Source organism: Mycteria americana, chromosome 2 (assembly GCF_035582795.1).
Source record: "Mycteria americana isolate JAX WOST 10 ecotype Jacksonville Zoo and Gardens chromosome 2, USCA_MyAme_1.0, whole genome shotgun sequence".
Taxonomy (NCBI): Eukaryota; Metazoa; Chordata; class Aves; order Ciconiiformes; family Ciconiidae; genus Mycteria; species Mycteria americana.
In genome coordinates, this window is record NC_134366.1 from 151,691,598 (window position 1) to 151,707,938 (window position 16,341).

General features: G+C 42.7%; 2 protein-coding genes across 3 annotated transcripts in view; both read left to right on the forward strand.

Moving 5' to 3' along the window:
- The first annotated feature begins 3,983 nt into the window (after positions 1-3,983).
- POLR2K (RNA polymerase II, I and III subunit K) lies at positions 3,984-7,770 on the forward strand. Of its 2 annotated transcripts, none has more exons than XM_075495040.1 (4): positions 3,984-4,142; positions 6,212-6,275; positions 7,067-7,159; positions 7,608-7,770. In XM_075495040.1, the coding sequence occupies exons 1-4, from the start codon at positions 4,020-4,022 to the stop codon at positions 7,628-7,630; spliced, it is 303 nt and encodes a 100-aa protein (XP_075351155.1). In that variant the 5' UTR covers positions 3,984-4,019; the 3' UTR covers positions 7,631-7,770. The 2 variants fall into 2 exon arrangements, with proteins under 2 accessions (XP_075351155.1, XP_075351156.1); XM_075495041.1 differs by lacking the exon at positions 3,984-4,142 and adding an exon at positions 4,451-4,581.
- A 1,607-nt stretch (positions 7,771-9,377) lies between these two features.
- SPAG1 (sperm associated antigen 1) overlaps positions 9,378-16,341 on the forward strand; it is a 46,200-nt gene continuing 39,236 nt past the window's right edge. The window contains exons 1-4 of the mRNA XM_075495042.1: positions 9,378-9,428; positions 10,991-11,132; positions 11,682-11,841; positions 12,198-12,323. Coding sequence (XP_075351157.1) covers positions 10,993-11,132; positions 11,682-11,841; positions 12,198-12,323 — 426 coding nt within the window. The 5' untranslated portion in view covers positions 9,378-9,428; positions 10,991-10,992. The remainder of the gene's footprint in view (positions 9,429-10,990; positions 11,133-11,681; positions 11,842-12,197; positions 12,324-16,341) is intronic.

Genomic DNA, 16,341 nt, shown 5'->3' on the forward strand with positions numbered 1-16,341 from the left:
ACAGAGCCCAGAGGCCTCCTACCACCGAGTGCAGCTGAGGCGGTCGGCGGGGCTCCCTGAGAAGGGGTGAAGGCGACGAACGCCCCTCCCCGACTGGCTGGAGAGAACGGGAATCCTGCCGCCTCAGCAGCTCGCCGCCTGGCTCTGGGGCCCGTTGCCCTTAGCGAGGAGCCGCTTCGCTTCTCTCCACCCACACCGGCTCCTCGCGGGCGGCTACCGCTACTTTCCCTCGCTTGGATTTGAACTACCCGCCCTTACTAACCGCTGCTGCACCGCCTCCCCCGCCCCCTCCGCGCTGCGGCCCTCGGGAGAGCGGCGCCGCCCTAGGGTGAGGGCAGGGCGTCGGCGGGACGGGAGCCTGAAGGAGAACGGCTCCGCCGAAGGGGAGAGCCCGCTCCTCAGGAATACGGGAAGATACCGGCGAGGCTCGCCTTTCTCCTCACACTTTATTCTCCAGCCCTGCGGCCCCCGCCGCACCCAGCCCACCATTAAAAGCGCCCCTACGTCGTTGCTCCCCCTGCTCTGCTTCTTCTCAGGTGCCTGGCGAAGGTGAGGCTTTCCCGCCTCTCCGAGAGCCCTCTCAGCTCCCTGACGGGGGTTCCGCCAGGGCTGAGGGGCGGCTTCAGAGGCGCTGGTCGATCACAGCCAGCCGAAGGCTTTCGCAGATGATAAGCCTTATCTGCACCACAACCTTTAAGCTTGAGTTATGAGGGTGCTAATTCGAGTTAATTAGTACAGGAACAAAACAATCAGAGCGTTTGTCAAGTGCCATCTCCTTTAAATCAGCTGTCAGTCGGGTGGGGGATGCCCGGTGACTTCGCCTAGGTTTTGCCCTGGTTTTAGTTAATCTGTACATGACAAAAAAAAAAAAAAAAAGAATACCTGGGCGCCTGTTTCTCCTGAGCTCGGTACGGCTAACGTGGGGCTACACAGGCTCAGCTACCTGCTGGCTCCAAGCAGGCGGGGGAGCTGCCGGCGGCGGGGAACCGGCAAGGCCTTGCAGCAGCCGCCCCAGGGGGAAGCAGGCACTTGCCACACAGGGACAGAGGAAAAGCCAAATAAATCAGCGTTGCGTTCTCCTTCTGCTGGGTATTGCTCTTATTTACCTCGTGATATAACATGTAACGCGGGTTATCTCTAATTTTTCTGGTTCTTTCCCTGTTTACACTTCCAGTTTTCTCCCTCCACCAGAACAATGTCAGATCTGAATGAGAGATGCGAGATCGTCATGTATGACTCCAAATCAACACCTACATCCAAAGAAGCAAAGTAGAGGCTTTCCAAAGAAACGCCGAAATTCAGTAAGGTAATTCCTGTACGTGAGGTTTGGCAAGTTTGCAGTCTTCCCCTTTGGCAACCTCCACGCCTCAGCCTTGCAAAGCCGACCCGGCGGGTGGGCAGGGGCCACACCGCTGGGCAGGCTGAGAGGGGCCCGAGGAAACTCGGGTTTAAAGTTAACTCTCCAGAGCCGGGGGAAACGGCGACGTTTTTCGATAAATAATATCGTTTTATGTGACTACAAGGTACCAGTTACGGGTAAAAAGAGAAAGGCTCTTGGGGTATTCCCCCCTTCCTTTTTAGGAGAAATCATTAGAAACTTTCAGAAATGTAATACAAGTTTTCCGAAAGTGCTTTCTGTGGTATCATCTTTTTCACATGAATCAGAAGAAATTATTTTTCAAATAGTTGTATTTATTTATAAAATAAGTTACCTTTTCTGTGAAATTGGCAGCTTGGTAGCTCCTTAAAGCGGGACACAGCAGCTGCAAGTTCTGTCTCTGTCCCTCAAACCCGGATGGACTTCTGTCACTTGGATCAAAAATATCCAAGAAATGTAACACGTTGTAATTGCGGCGTTTTACGCAATACACGGAAGCGTCACACCAAAAAGCGTGATTTAACAAAAAGCATCACACCACCCCCCCCCCCAAAATTAAAGCAAACCAAACCAAAAAAACCCCACCCAAACAAAACCAAAACCAACGAAAAAAAACCCCAACCCAATCAAAACCCGAGAACATTGCTTCTAAACAAACAAACGCGGTAAGACAGTCTGCAACACACTCGCGCTGCGCTCGGCTACCACCGCATTTCCTTCCCACCTAAAAAGTACCCCCCGCACCTCCCTCCCTGGCCCCACAAGCCCTTCCTCACTCACGCTTTCCCACCAGTTCCCCGAGAGCTGTTTCACTTTACAGGAGAGTGGAGGTCTCCCACACAGCCCCAGCCCTGGCTGCTACTCGCAGCCCGAGGAGCGGGATGGGGGCTAGCGTTGATCAGCCCATCGGAATGGGCTTTGCTGTCAAAGCGCTCCTCTCGAAGGAGGCGGGCTTTATCGGAAACGCCTAACGTAACCGAAGCTTTAAGATCTGGTAAAACATCCTATTTTTCCAAGGGAAGAGTTAAAGGATGCCGCTAATCAAGCAATTACATGATTTCTTTCTTAATAGCGGAGACCTTATTTTCACAGAATTAGCTTTCACTGACTATTCCACGGCGGTATTATTAGCACGTCCGTTTAAAATTACCGGCTTGGCAAACGCATTTTAAAATACGAAACGAGTCCGGAGAAATAACACCAGCTGTTTTTTTATGTGTTTATTTATGAGATGGTAGTTACTTAGAGTGCGTTTATCAGGGTTCAGGCTTTTTTTTCCCCCTCTGCTTCAGACTCTTGGCACTCACCCACAGCTACGAAGACCGTGGGCGAGGAGGGGACGCAGGTAGTAACGGGACGGGGACATCAGCACGGAGGTGAATAGCTCTGCCTTTCACATATCGTTTTTCTCGCCTGTGCTTTATTGTGGCACTCAAAATGTTATATTTAGCTTTGTTCGTACACAGCAGTATGGAGAAGCAGGTGAACTGTCTAAAATCATTACTGTGCTTTCATTACGTTTAACCTAAATACAAAATTAGGAAAACCGCAAGTATTTATTATTCTTCGAGTTTATTTCAGATAAGCTCTAGGTTACGTATGAAGGCGATTTGCTACTGTGAGAACATCAATAAATTACAACTGATAAAACATATCAATGCATTTGGGTGCTTCGGAAACAATTTTTATTCAGTATTCGGAAACAGAATATGGAAGACCTTTCCTTGAACGAGGGGAACCCCTTGAATGACGACGTCATTTAAATCGGCATATTCACAAAACACAACATTTGTTAAATGTTTTTCCAGGAATAAAGCAAAGGTAGCCAACTCTACAACGTGCCTGTCGGAGATTCAAAATTCATACCGCCGGTGAGGCTGAGCCGGTGACCGGGCGAGCAACCGGTATCGTTTCCGACCTCGCCTGTACTGTTTCGGTTCAGCACATGCGGGAATCGCCGACATTTGAGCTTCTTTCATCAGACGACCTTACGCTTAAAATATGTAGTATCGCCGCTTGCAAGTTTGGTTTAATATGGTACATACAATACCGCCCACAAGACTGAAATATCAAGATGCGTTTTTTACCCACGGATCTTAGATGAACTGCGTCCGAATGCAGAAAGGACCTTGAGGTGAAACACCTCGGCGGTTGAAAACTCGGCAGTCAGCGGAGGGCGATCAGGCCTGTCGCAGGGTATTCCTTGTCCTGAGCCCCACAGCGGTCGGGCACAGCCGAAGAAAAAGGATGGAGTACGTCGGTTCTTGTTTTCTCTCACCACGCCGCTGCCCGCCTTCTTCGTGGGAAACTGACGCTGCTAATTCGTATGAAAGCTTCTGTATTAAAAAATGCCGCCAAATATTCTGCGCTTTGTTTTCAAAGTGGTTGCCACCGACAGCTGAGTATTTATCACTTCCTCAACCTCATTATCCAGCGGGGAAGAGGCCGGAGTGCCGGCGGCTCGCAGCCGGGGACCCGCCGGCCGGGCCGGGCCGGGCCGGGCCGGGCCGGGCCGGGGCTCCGGGGCTCCCGCAGCTCCCCCGCTCGCAGGGCAGGGCAGGGCTGCGGCGCGGCGGACGCGTGCCCCCCGCATGGTGCGTATCGCTGGCTCGTGCGGCCGGCAGCACAACGGCACGCCCCGATGTACGCAGGGCGGGCCGCGGGGCTGGCGGCGGCGGCACAGGCCCCGCCTCCGCCGGCGCTCGGTGTGCCGTCATCAGCCGGCGCCGAGGAGACGGGGAGGCCGGCGGAGTTGCTTGTGCAGGTGGGTGTGGGTTGGGGCTCCCCTGGGGTTGTCGAGCTCCTCCCTTCGGAGCCGGTGGTCTCCTTCGCGGTGGGGGGGGGGTGGCGGCGAGCAGGGAAAGGCGCAGCCCAGCCCAGCCCAGCCCAGCGGGCTTCCCTCCTGCGTAAAAGCCCCGCGGGGCGGTGGAGGAGGCCCCAGCGCGGAATTGGGGCGGGCTGGGGTGCCTGGGGCTGAGGGGCCGGTGGGCTGTGAGGAAGGCGGCCTGTCCTCCTTCGTGGGCTCTGAGTGGGACGTGAAAGGGTGGGTTTGCCTCTCTTACAGGTACGTGTGGCGTCCTCTCGCACCGGTAGCGTGGCCGGTGCTCTCACGTCTTTGCCGTAGGTTGCGGTTGCACCCCAATGCACATAGGTGGATGTGTGCCTGTTGGCTCTGTCAGCTTGGCAGCACTTACAGCTGCAGGGTACGTGAAGGCCAGCTAAACGATGGCACCTCCCTGCAAAATACATAGCCGTAGGTCACCGCTGTCTCTAACAGCGGTATTACTTTGCTGCATGAGCAGTACCAACTCAAGTTATTTAGCTGTATCTGTGGTCCTCCTTAGCTCAGCTCTCTGTTTTAGGAGATGCTGCTGTTTTCAAATGCTAATGGATGACTGCTTGTATCTTACTATAATGTACTGACATAAAAAGACTATAACACATGTGGATTAAGGTGCCACTATGGTTATGGTAGAGCAAAACCTTACTTGAAAGCTATAGAGTTGAATTAATTATCTCCAGTTCTCCCAAATGCAGTGGCATAATGGTGGTTTTAACAATGTGGTCTGTCAAGTGCTGATCAGACGCTCTTAAACAAAGAATGAACTGTTTCTGTCAAGCCTATCCTTCTTTTTTCAAGACCCTAGATTGCCCAGTTGAATTTATTTCAAACTGTGAAGATCAGGGAAATAATCCTTACTGTAATATTAAGCAAAAGCACCCTGAGAGTCATACTTATAATGAAGCATCATGAAGGCTATTCACTGGCATAAGGGTTAGGAATTCTTGTCTTCTATGTCAGGCAGAACAGTGACACAGAAAACAGCAACCTCAAAAGTTCTGGTTTAGACTTGCATTATAGACTTGCATATTTATTCCATATATATGGAATAAAAGTGTTTACTGTCTCTAGTTGTTACAGCAACAACCTTAAAATTTATGGTTGCAACCGTATTTACGTGTTAGGATAGGATTACTTAAAAGCTTGGTAGAATGTTTGTGGAGTATATGTAACTATTTATGTAACTATTTAGTCTGATACTGTGAAGGAATACTTGTCTCCAAATAAGTCTGAACAATCAAAACCATTATAGGGCATTAAGAGGTGTTTGAAGAGTACCACTGAGTTATCAAACTCTTCATCAGTTTGGTAATCATACATACCTATGTTAGGATTTTGAGGGTGGAATTTCTTCTCTCTGGCCCCTCGTTGTTTTGTTTGCTGTTGTTTTTTTTTATTATTCCTATTACTCTTCTGCCTACAGTCTGTTCCCAGGATTTCTAATCCATTAGGTCAATAAGAAGGCAGATTAGGTTAGCTAGTGTTGTATCAGAGGGGGGAAAAAATATAACAAGGCTTATCTTGTTTATGATAGCACTGTTGTTACATGAGTGATATGTAAGAAATTATTTATTTTTATGTTTCCAGCAAGGAAATTCTTACCATTAGCAGGAGGGAGGAAAGAAAATATTATTCATTTGGCTTTAATGTTTAAAATCCTGTTTAATGGAAAATGTTGTGCTGTCTCCATCTTTGGAGGTTTTCTATACCAGATTGGTAAAGCTCTGAGAAACCTGATATTACTCTGCTTTTGAGAAGTTGAACTAGATGACTTTCTGAAGTGTCTTCCAACCTGAATTATCCAATGTCCTGTGTATCAAATACAGATGGAATTAATTTGTATTTAATTTTAAGGAAGTTTTTCGTCTTCTGTTAGCTTTAGATTGAGGTATTGAAATGATTGTGCATGCCTTGAAAAAATAATTAAAAAAAAAAAAAAAGCAAAACTGGTGTACATGTTATGTGTGGTTTTGGTGGTTTTTTTTGTTTAGAACATGGATTCACAGAAGGATGTTCAGCCTCCAAAGCAGCAGCCGATGATTTACATTTGTGGAGGTAAAGAAAAGACATCAGTGAATTTTTTTACTTGTTACTGGAGAGTTGGTGTTTTAATAATGAAGAATGGATAATCATTATACTGAAGAGTGCATAAATACAAATAGTTGCAGCGTAGATTCTGACGTTCTTTAAAGCTTTACATGCTGATGGTACCACATATATGTGGTATATATGGATAGCAATGTGGAAGTAATTCACTAGAGCTTGTGTTGCTGTGTGGAGATCCTCCATCTCCAGAGGATGCTTTCTCTCAGTGTCCACTTGTGGTGCAGATAGTGGACCTTCTATTTAGTGCATCTCAGAGAGTTTTGGGGTTTTTTTGAAAATGCTGTACGGTCACTCAGCTTTTATTGAAGTGCAGTAGTCAAATTCTCTTCCCTGTAGATAAGTCAACAACTCAAAAATTGGTGATTTTGAGTTGTCGTTTTAGGAATCTCTGAAATATTTTGTCTTTTAAGAAAATAAAATTGGGGCTTTGGGGGGCTGAGCTGAAGTTTTCATTAGTAGACAGTCTAGTTGTATCAAGAGTGGAATGGATTCTGTGCAGTAATAATTTGGTGGTTTTTAGCAAGATCCTCTTTGATCTTAATAAGTGAAGTTTGCTAATTTTTTTTTTGCACAGTATCTTGACATCATTCAGCTCTTAATAAAAATAACTGTAGTGAATTTGTGTCATGTTTTGTTTGCCAGAAATAGGAATTTGACTATTACAGCTTTTGAAAGTTATCTATGCATTAACAATGCTGGTTTTGTTTATCCACTCCCTTTCTCTTCCTCCATCACATCAGAATGTCATACAGAAAATGAAATAAAGGCAAGAGATCCTATCAGATGCAGAGAATGTGGCTACAGAATAATGTACAAGAAAAGGACAAAAAGATGTATCCTTTTATATAGACACTTGAATGCATTTGGGAAGCTGTGGATGGAGACAAGGTATGTAAGTGAAACCAAATGGAAGATTTGAGTAATTATGTAAGATCCTTCAAGACCAAAAATCAATACAGTAGAGCGAAGTACTATAGGGAAATCTCTGCAGTATGACTGGGGATCTTGTTTTCATTCCTGGCACTTTCTCTCTTTTTTCTATTTTCTATGCAAAATATAATAAGCTGTGATAGTCTGCTGGATGACGTACTGTGAATGGTTGATATTAGCCACACTTTTAACAAATGGAAAGTATTGTGGGTTAATTAAAGATGAGTTTTGAAATCCTTTTACGTAGTTAGCTGTGACTTTAGATTTAGGCAGTCTCTCGTGTGTGTGTGTGTGTGTCCCGATCTTTTTTCAACTACAACACGTTTTTTTCCTTTAACTGCACTATTCCAGTGGTGGTTTTCGATGCCCGATGATTTCTGCTGAAGATATAGTGACTTTATGCTGCAGTTTAATCCTTCTGATAACTTTGCTCTGTAAATCCATTGGTGTACAAATGCACACTTTTATTTGTGTTTTAAGATACTGATATATTAAAGTTTACTGTGATACTAAATTTTGTCTGTACTGTCTTCCAGCAATAGATTTCTAAAGCTGTTGTTTCAATTGTAGTCAGAGTACGTAGTAGTTTAAGGTCAGTGGTATTGTATTCTTTTTGAGTTAACCTTGTTTTCCTTACTCTCATCTGAACTTTATTTGCATTTTAACTTTGTTAAATGTTCTTTGGACTCCTATGAACTGCATACCTGTGGTTTGAATAAATTCTACTGAAAATAAATAGAAGGCTACACAAGGCTATGTCTGAAACATGGACCTGGATTTCAAAGGAGCAAAGCTCAAAGGACTTGAGACCACCTGATTCAGGCACCCAGCTGTGGAGGAAGTGTCAAAAAAATAATCTCTCAGAAAAGAAGCGGGAAGGTAAACATTAAGAAGCAATGTGTAAACAGAAATTCCCAAAGTGCTTCTTGACTTAGTTGTACTCAAGTAAAGAATTAGGTCTGTGCTATAAAGATAATTTAGGTAGCATCCCAAAACTAAAATAGCATCTTGTTTCGCTTTTCGGATGACTTCTCAGGGGTCTGTACTAAAAAGACCAAAGTGGTTGTTTTGTATTGATGAGCCAAAACTTTTTGCATCTGTCTATTTGAAATGTGTGTTAAGTAATACTAAAATATCTTTATCACTAAAGTGTACTACAAAATACTGCTGGATTGTGCCTGATGCTAATTTAGCCTCCTTAAGTGTTTCCAGATACCTGTTTTGGTGGTGCTAATGATGCTGTTAATGTTGAGATAATGTGTGTAACTCATCAATATAGTAAGGTATCTTTGTTACAGACTGCATGACCGTGTACTGGCTCATAAATGAACTACAGCAGGTCGTTTTAGGGAATAAAAAAAGCATTCTTGAGATTTTGTTTTGGAGCTGATTAGTTAAGATTTTCTTGGGTATCTTACCTGATCTTAGCTGTTAAGACCTTTCTTATCTAGGTTTTCCCTTGGAAGCCAGATACAATCGAGTATAAATTATAACATTTTTACTACGCAGTTGCTATCAGTTTCTTCACCAGATTGGCATGCATAGCGTGCTCCTTATGCCTGCACAACAGAAACAAGGGGTCAGCTATTGACGTGACTGCTCAGAAGGGTGAGCTCGAGAGTTGCCCACTGAAGAGAGGGCAGTACCAGCGCTGCAAAAGGTCTGGTGGGAGTAAGGGACGGGTTCGGCTGGACTGCGGGCAGGCTGGGCGCCTCTTTCTGCTGGGCAAACGTAGAGAAGAGCATCTGCTGCCCTGCCTGCTTTAGAAAACGGTGCCGGGGGACTGTAGCGCTAACGGTAACAGTGGTGTAGGCGCCTGGGGAGACCGGCGTTGGGAGGGGAACTGGCTGTTCTAAGCTAAATAAAATACTACATTGAAAACGAACAGGTGATGTTTAATTAAAGCTACACCTCCAACTGCTATATTTCTGTTCCCTACTCAGCCCGAGGCAGAGGGCGGGGAGCGCCGGCGCAGCATGTCCCGCCGCCCTCCTCAGCTCTGACCGTGGGACCTCACTCCCGCCCGGCGGAGAAAGGGGGCGCGCAGCTCGACCTCCGCCACAGCCCAGCTGCGCATGCGCGGCGGCGAGCGAGTGGCGAGCGTCTCCCGGCTGAGGCGGAGGCGGAGGCCAGGTCGCGTCCGTCTCCCGGAGGCAGCGCGGCACCGGGCAGGTGGGTGTCGAAGTCCGCTACACGATGCCAGTGTCGCTGCTGGAGTTCGGCGGGGCTCTGTGGAAGCCTCGCAAGGGGGTCACTGGGGAGGGCAGCCCCAGGTCCGCACCGTCGTGCCTGCTTCCCTGCTGTTTGCCTGGGCGCGTCCCTGCGCGCTTTGGCCGCCATGTTGTACATAGCAACAGTTGCTAGGCACGGGCTAGCCGCTCTGCGCGGCTCCGGCTGTGGTGTGAGGGGAGCCTTTGGTGTGGGATTTTAAGGTAAATTCCTGACTCCCGGGGGGTGAAAGTTCGTATTGTCAGAGGCCGCGAAGCAGGGCACAGCGCTGCGGCTTCGGGGAGCTGCCTGCAGCCGGCCGGAGGTGAGGAGCGCGGTTGGCTGTGGCGATACTGTGCCCCCGTGCATTGCCTGTTACCGCATTGCCTCAGAGCTGCTCTGGGCACTCGAGGGAACTCCCTATTCCTAACATTTATGGAAATAATGAAACGGGAGGAAATGTTGCAGTTTTGTGATGAGTACCTCTCTTGCTTTTTACTCCTGTCTAATTATTTCCTGTATTCGTATGTTTCTCTATGCCTGTTGTTTCTTTTCCTGTACTGAAACTGTAAGTTCTTGGGGCAGAATCCTATCTTTCTGCAGTACCTGATTATGACCAGTTATTATTTAAGTGATACTGCAAACATTTTGTTTAAGTGATTGTAAACATTTTTGTGCAACTACAAATTAATATGTGTAATTATGCCAGACATTAGAACACAGTTATTTTAATTGGGTTTATATCCATACATAGTTATCACATGCTAGCTAGCTGCCCTTCATTGTACTTGTTAAAAATAACTGATCTCTTTAAGCACTATATAACATGGGGAAAAAAAGAAGAATTTCTGCTCCATAGAGCTTGGAATCAAAATAGAAAAAGATGCAGATAAGCAGATCAAAGGTACAGGGAGACAGGAAGTGTCGAATTTGAACACGTCACTTCATCAGTTACAGACTTACTGGAAAAGATTCAAATTAGTACAGTAATATAATCAGAGGCCCAGAAAATGCAGTTAGTGAGGAAAGACAAAAAATTGGATTTATTTTGGCTACAGAGAAGGCAAAGGTTATCATTCCATTAGATACGGAGTTGGTTAACATCTTCCCTCTGAAAAAAAAGAGAGGGTCCTGCACCATCTTCTCCTTCATTCCCACCACACTTAAAATAGGTAATACCATATTGCGTTTAAAGAAAAATAGAGAATGTGGTAGGCAAAAGTTGACAATTTTTCTTCAAGCAGTCTTTCTGATTTGTTCTGCCTTGCAGAAGCAGTAGAGTTGTACGTATTCTTTTTCCAAAACATATCTAATATATAACCATACTTCTGTCAGTAAACCTCTGTCAAGAACAGTTTGTGTGATCAAGTCTTCAAATTTGAAATTTTTCTTTTGTGGCAATAGGTCTGCTTGCATAACACAGTAGTACTTCAGAGCATGAGCAGGGTTATTCCTTAGATTAGCATTGCTTCAAAATATAATAGAATGCCTACAGAATCACTACATTTTTTCCTTTTAATATTTAGTTATGGGTGATGAGTCAGTACCATTTTTGCTGGACCAAGGAACCACTAAAACATATCAAATACCTATTGGTCATCTGGACTACAAGTTCATTGAAAAATGCACAGATGTTAAACACCTGGAAAAGATTCTCAGGGTATTAAGGTAAACATATTTTCTTAACTTCGTTACTAATTATATTCCTGTTCTGTAAAATTCAAAGGAACCCGTACCTAAGTACTCTATTTGTCTTGAACCTCTTTGTGACTTTCTAATTTAAAAATTTAAATACAGAGTAGTAATCATGTTAAAAGCATCCAAATGATAACACTAGAAATCCAAATCCTGTTTTAACCTTCCAAAAGGTCTGAGTAACTTGATGCCAGGTTTTTCTCAAATGCTGCCACTGGATTTGGTTCTGTCATGAAGCCATCTTTCCTGACCGTTTATGGTAATTTCAGATGCCGTGCCTGTTTAACTTTTGCTGAAAATGACAAGAGCATTTTTTAATGAGCACTGTGATGATAATTTTGAACTGTGTATGTGTGTCCATTGGAAAGTGGTTGAAGGTTAACTCACTGGAATTTTCTGATCAAAATGTTATTAGGTGATAGTAGAATTCAGTTGTAACAGAGACTATGCATGCAGAGAAATATGGAGGATGCAATGCAGTTTAGTTCTTTTTTGTAACTTTTATATCTTTGCATTTTAAAGGTCTGGTGAAGAGGGATACTATCCTGAACTTACATTGTTTTGTGAAAAGCGTATTGAGCATTTAGATCCAGGGAGCAGAGCTCTGAGAAAAGATAAGCCTGCAGCCACAGCTTCTGATTTCACAGCTGAAGAATGGGAAACCATTAGCGGTGAACTGATGGTACAGTATAACTCTAATTTATAATGGTCAGTAATATAATCACTTTGATGTATCAATCTTCCTCTTGTGCATAAGTAGAATGTAATTATTTGATTAAATGAGGAAATGATCAAAGGATTATGTCGGGTTTTTTATTTTATTGAATTAATGTCATTGAATCTTTAATGCCCATTTTAACTCTACAGATTTTTTGGTAGATTACTTTTTATTCAAAAAACACAATTGCCTTTTGTCTTTATTGCTTTTCCCTATTAAGAGCAGTGTATTGTAGGGATAGTTGTTAGGGTCATTGTAGACTATGAAGTATATCTGCTCTGCTGCTTTAAGGTACGGATACATTGTTTATTTATTTTCAGAGCTGGGTGACAGAAATGAATGAAGATTATAAGAAACCACAGTTCTTGAGAAGAGACACACTGCATGAAAGACAAGATAACTTGCCTCCTATTCGTTGTTCCAGTAGCTGTCTTCCTGCTAATCAGGTATCTCCAGTTCTCTAATGTCTGTTAATTATATGTCTTTCTAAAATCGGGAAATTTTATACATACAAACTTCTAATCATTGAGCCTTTCTTACTAGATTTATTTTGTTAACAGGAAAATGAAAACCTTTAAGTTCAGTTACAGGAGACCAATGCTTAAACAAAAGTGCCTCTTTAGTACTAGCATGTGTCTTGTAATAATGTTTTAATTCTGATCAAGAATTCACTTCTGGAGCAAATCTCCTTTAAACACCCTTTTCTGTTCTTTGATTCACGTTTCAAAGTGGTGTTTAAGGATATGAACTAGGTTCCTTTTGGATTAAACTATGCCAAGAGATTTGTTCCAGCTGCCAGTAGGCTTTTGTTCCCTGAGACCAGACAGGAGCTAGTCCAAAATAAATACCCTGAAACACATACAGTGTGGATGTTGGACCCTCTGCAACAACTGTTTCACTCTATAGCCACTGGGTTGCAATGGTGTATATGTAGCCTTTGATTCCCCTTATTTTATACCTTGAGTTGGTATTCCAGCTTTAGCCATAAAGCATACTTCCTAATTTAGCCATAAAGCATACTTAACAAATCTTCAGAACTACAGAATAAAGATTTACATTTTTTCCTAGGTATTAGTTTCCTCATGTTTTTTTTCTCTTTATTTATCTGCCTGAAATCTGTTTTGTCTGTGATCACCTTTCCTTACTAATACTAAATGCAGTGCTATTGCAGGGGTTGGCAGAAAAGTAGGTGTGGGAAGGGATTTTATTTTTTTGAATTGTCAGATGTTATCACAGATGGTTTCAGTCCGATTCCCACTATTTTCTTTGGAATTCTGGGATGCTGTTATAACAAATTCACTGAAGGATTTTTCTTTTTGGAAGTGAGAAATGTTATGAAAGGATCCTTACGGGTCATATGATATTTCTTATTAATTGTTAATTTGACAAATTTTATCGGAATAATTATGTATTAGCAAATGCCTGATTTGTGTTCCTGTGTTGTCAGAAACTACTCCTTATTGTCAGCTGGTACTTAGACATCAGACCAAGACATTTGGGATAACTAGGCACTCTCCATTATGTGGTACACAAAGAGGCTGGGAATTCCAGCGTAGTGCTTTGTAAGTGGTTAGTATTGAGACTAAGATGTGCTTTTGTTTTGTTTTTTCCATTAATCTATCCTCTTTCACATTTTGCAATTTATGTGCCTCTTGACTATCCTGTTTTGCTGAGATGAAGAGTGCCACTGTAGCTTTACTCTTGATTTATGTCCTGTATAAGTGTTTCCTAGGACATAAAATGGTAAATAAAATATCATGTGAACTCAGTGAATCCAGATTAGAATATAAGCATAAAATGGTGGAAAGTGGCTTGCAATCTAGGATATACAGTTTTACTAAAGAGGATGTGTTCTCCATTCAAAGACAAAATATTTATTCAGATTTTTTTTCTCCTCCTTTAAACCATGCAACAGCCTTCAGGTCAACTTTTTATCACTTGTGTTCTCCATACAAGGTTTAGGTGTTAGCATTATTACGCAGGAAACCTAGATACAGCTTTACGCCTTATCTATGGTATATGATTTCCATTCCTTTTGTCCAAGCAGATGGGCTCTGAAGTAACTGTAACCTGTCCTGGAAGAGAGAAGGGAGGCCTGAAACTGAGTTCTAGAATTCAATCTTTTTATGTAGCAGTGCACTTATACCACTACTAGATCACTACTGAATAAAAAGAAGCTGTTTCTGTAGTATACACTAAATTTATACCTGTAATATGAAATCTCAAAAAAATTAGATTAATATACTTAATCAGTTTTTATTTCTTTTCTTTCTTGCTGATAAAGCTATGTGTAGTCTTATAATTTTTTAAACATGTTTTGCTAATCAATTAGGACAGGATTTTTTTTTAATTTATTTTTTACACTGGCATCACATAATTTTGTAATGTGGTATCAAGTATAAAGTTGGCGTGATAAATTTCTCCTCTCCGCTAGAAAGAAATCCACAAACCCTTCCATAGTTTTATGTTATTTGATTGGAGCCTGAGTATGTTCATCTGAACTGATGCATAAAAAGTTCAGTATCTTCAGTGAAGCCAGTTCTGGAAATCCTTATTGACCCTAAAACAGTGGATTGCACCAATGGGTACAAGTTTGGTAAATGGAAGCATCTTGTTGTGTCTGTAACCAGATTTTCTTGCTGATACTAAATGTAGGTGCAGTTTTAATTCACTACTAATAGCTTGCAACTCTATATGGTGTTTTCTTTTTATTGATGTGAAGTCATGGGGAAGATTTTTCCAAAAATGGATAGGTAAAGAGTGAACTTTATGCAATATTTCCCTCTTTAACACAATAAGGAAGTTTCTGTCTTACATCCCTTTTTTTCTTTCACACAGCCCAGGACTTCAAGGTTACATCTATACTGCAAAATAAAGAGGACTGGAGAGATAGCTGGAGTTTTTCTGTTCCTAACTGTCCACATTGCTTAATTATTATTTTTGCTGCCTCACCTTTTCCACAACAGAACTAAAGCATGGGTTTAGGGATACTCAATTCCAAAAGACTGTATGGATGGGATTTCAGCAGACTTAGGTTCCTTTGCCAAAAAGTTTCCTAATACTATTCCAGAAAGATTTCTGTCCTCAGATGCCTCCTCATGCCACAGTCCAGGGCATGCAACACACATTCCAAGTTTTATGTTATAAAAATCCACTGTGATGGCATCTATATAGCCTTCATATTATTTCGGATACTCTGAACACGAATAAAAGAATACTGGTTAGCTGACACAGAATAGTGATGTCTTAGGCCATCCCACGGGGCCCAGAGGAGAACCAAGGTCAAATTCTGTGTCACCAGAACTGAAGCCAGTCCGTGCTTTGATCTTTGGTCCAGAAATTGTTCATCTGACTTCAGACTCGGTGGGATCCATGCTTTTTGAGTTCTGGCAAGAAAAATGACAAGGGCAGAGATTTTTTTTTTTTTTTTTTTTTTTTTTTTACTTCCACAGCACACAAACACACATTTTTCTTCAAAGCCTCTTGGATGAGATGCTCTGAAATATTACTGATGGAGAAATTCCTGACTCTGCTGGAGCCGCAACTTGGTTACAATGGTCCCAAGAATATGAGACCTAGAATTTTAAAAATTGTGCATTTTTGAGTCAACACTTCTTCCTTATTCCTTAAAAGGACATGCTGTAGTTCTCTCCCTAAATTAAAGTTGCATTAGTGTAAACACCTTACAAGTTTTCTTCTGAGAGTTTCACTGTTTTTGTGCTTATTTAAGTTAAAGACTTCTGGTTTGAAAAAAAGATTTGATAATTATTAAATTATTAAGTTTGTAATATACAGCAGGTTGCATACATAATGATAAGTCATATTTCAGGAAGCCATATTTAGGAGTTACCTCCTCCAACCATGCGCTGACCACTAAATGTATTTGTCATTTTGTCTAGCTTCTTGAAAGACTGAGAACATTAAGAGTAATTCTGAAGTTATATACTATAAAAGTTTGTGTAACCTAACATTATAGATAGTCAGAAGTGTTTACAGGAAGGGTCATGTTTGCATTATGTAAATTGGGGTGTTTACATCCAACTGCGGAAGTATTTCCTTGTTACAGTGTCACCACCGGTAAAGCTAGTTTAAGAGGTTGCTGCTTGTTTCTTTGGTCCAGTTTATCACATGCTCAGTTGAACTGGTACAGATATTTAGGGATTACACTGTTATCTCTATCAAATTGTTTGTTTGAACCCAGATAAGTATAAATCTGCAACTCTACAAACAATTGCATTGCTTTAACTCAGTGAGTGATGGATTGCAAGGTAAGAGGAGGGCTGAATGGCCAGGACAGAGTAGATGGGGAATATTTTGAACTGGCTATTCCACTGTGGAATACCTGTTTGGAACCACACCTTGCTATTAAGTATTGTTGAAGTCAACAAGCAGGGAGGGACATATCAGAAATATAGTCTCATGACAGAGGTAGAAGAGATGCCAAAGGTGCCAGCTATGGAAATA

Excerpts from the sequence above, each read along its gene's own strand:
- POLR2K (XM_075495040.1), top strand. The coding sequence starts at position 4,020 with ATGTACGCAGGGCGGGCCGCGGGGCTGGCGGCGGCGGCACAGGCCCCG. Across the intron at positions 4,143-6,211 it reads CGGCGGAGTTGCTTGTGCAG|AACATGGATTCACAGAAGGA; the intron begins GTGGGTGTGGGT and ends TTTTTTGTTTAG. Across the intron at positions 7,160-7,607 it reads CAAGAAAAGGACAAAAAGAT|TGGTGGTTTTCGATGCCCGA; the intron begins GTATCCTTTTAT and ends GCACTATTCCAG.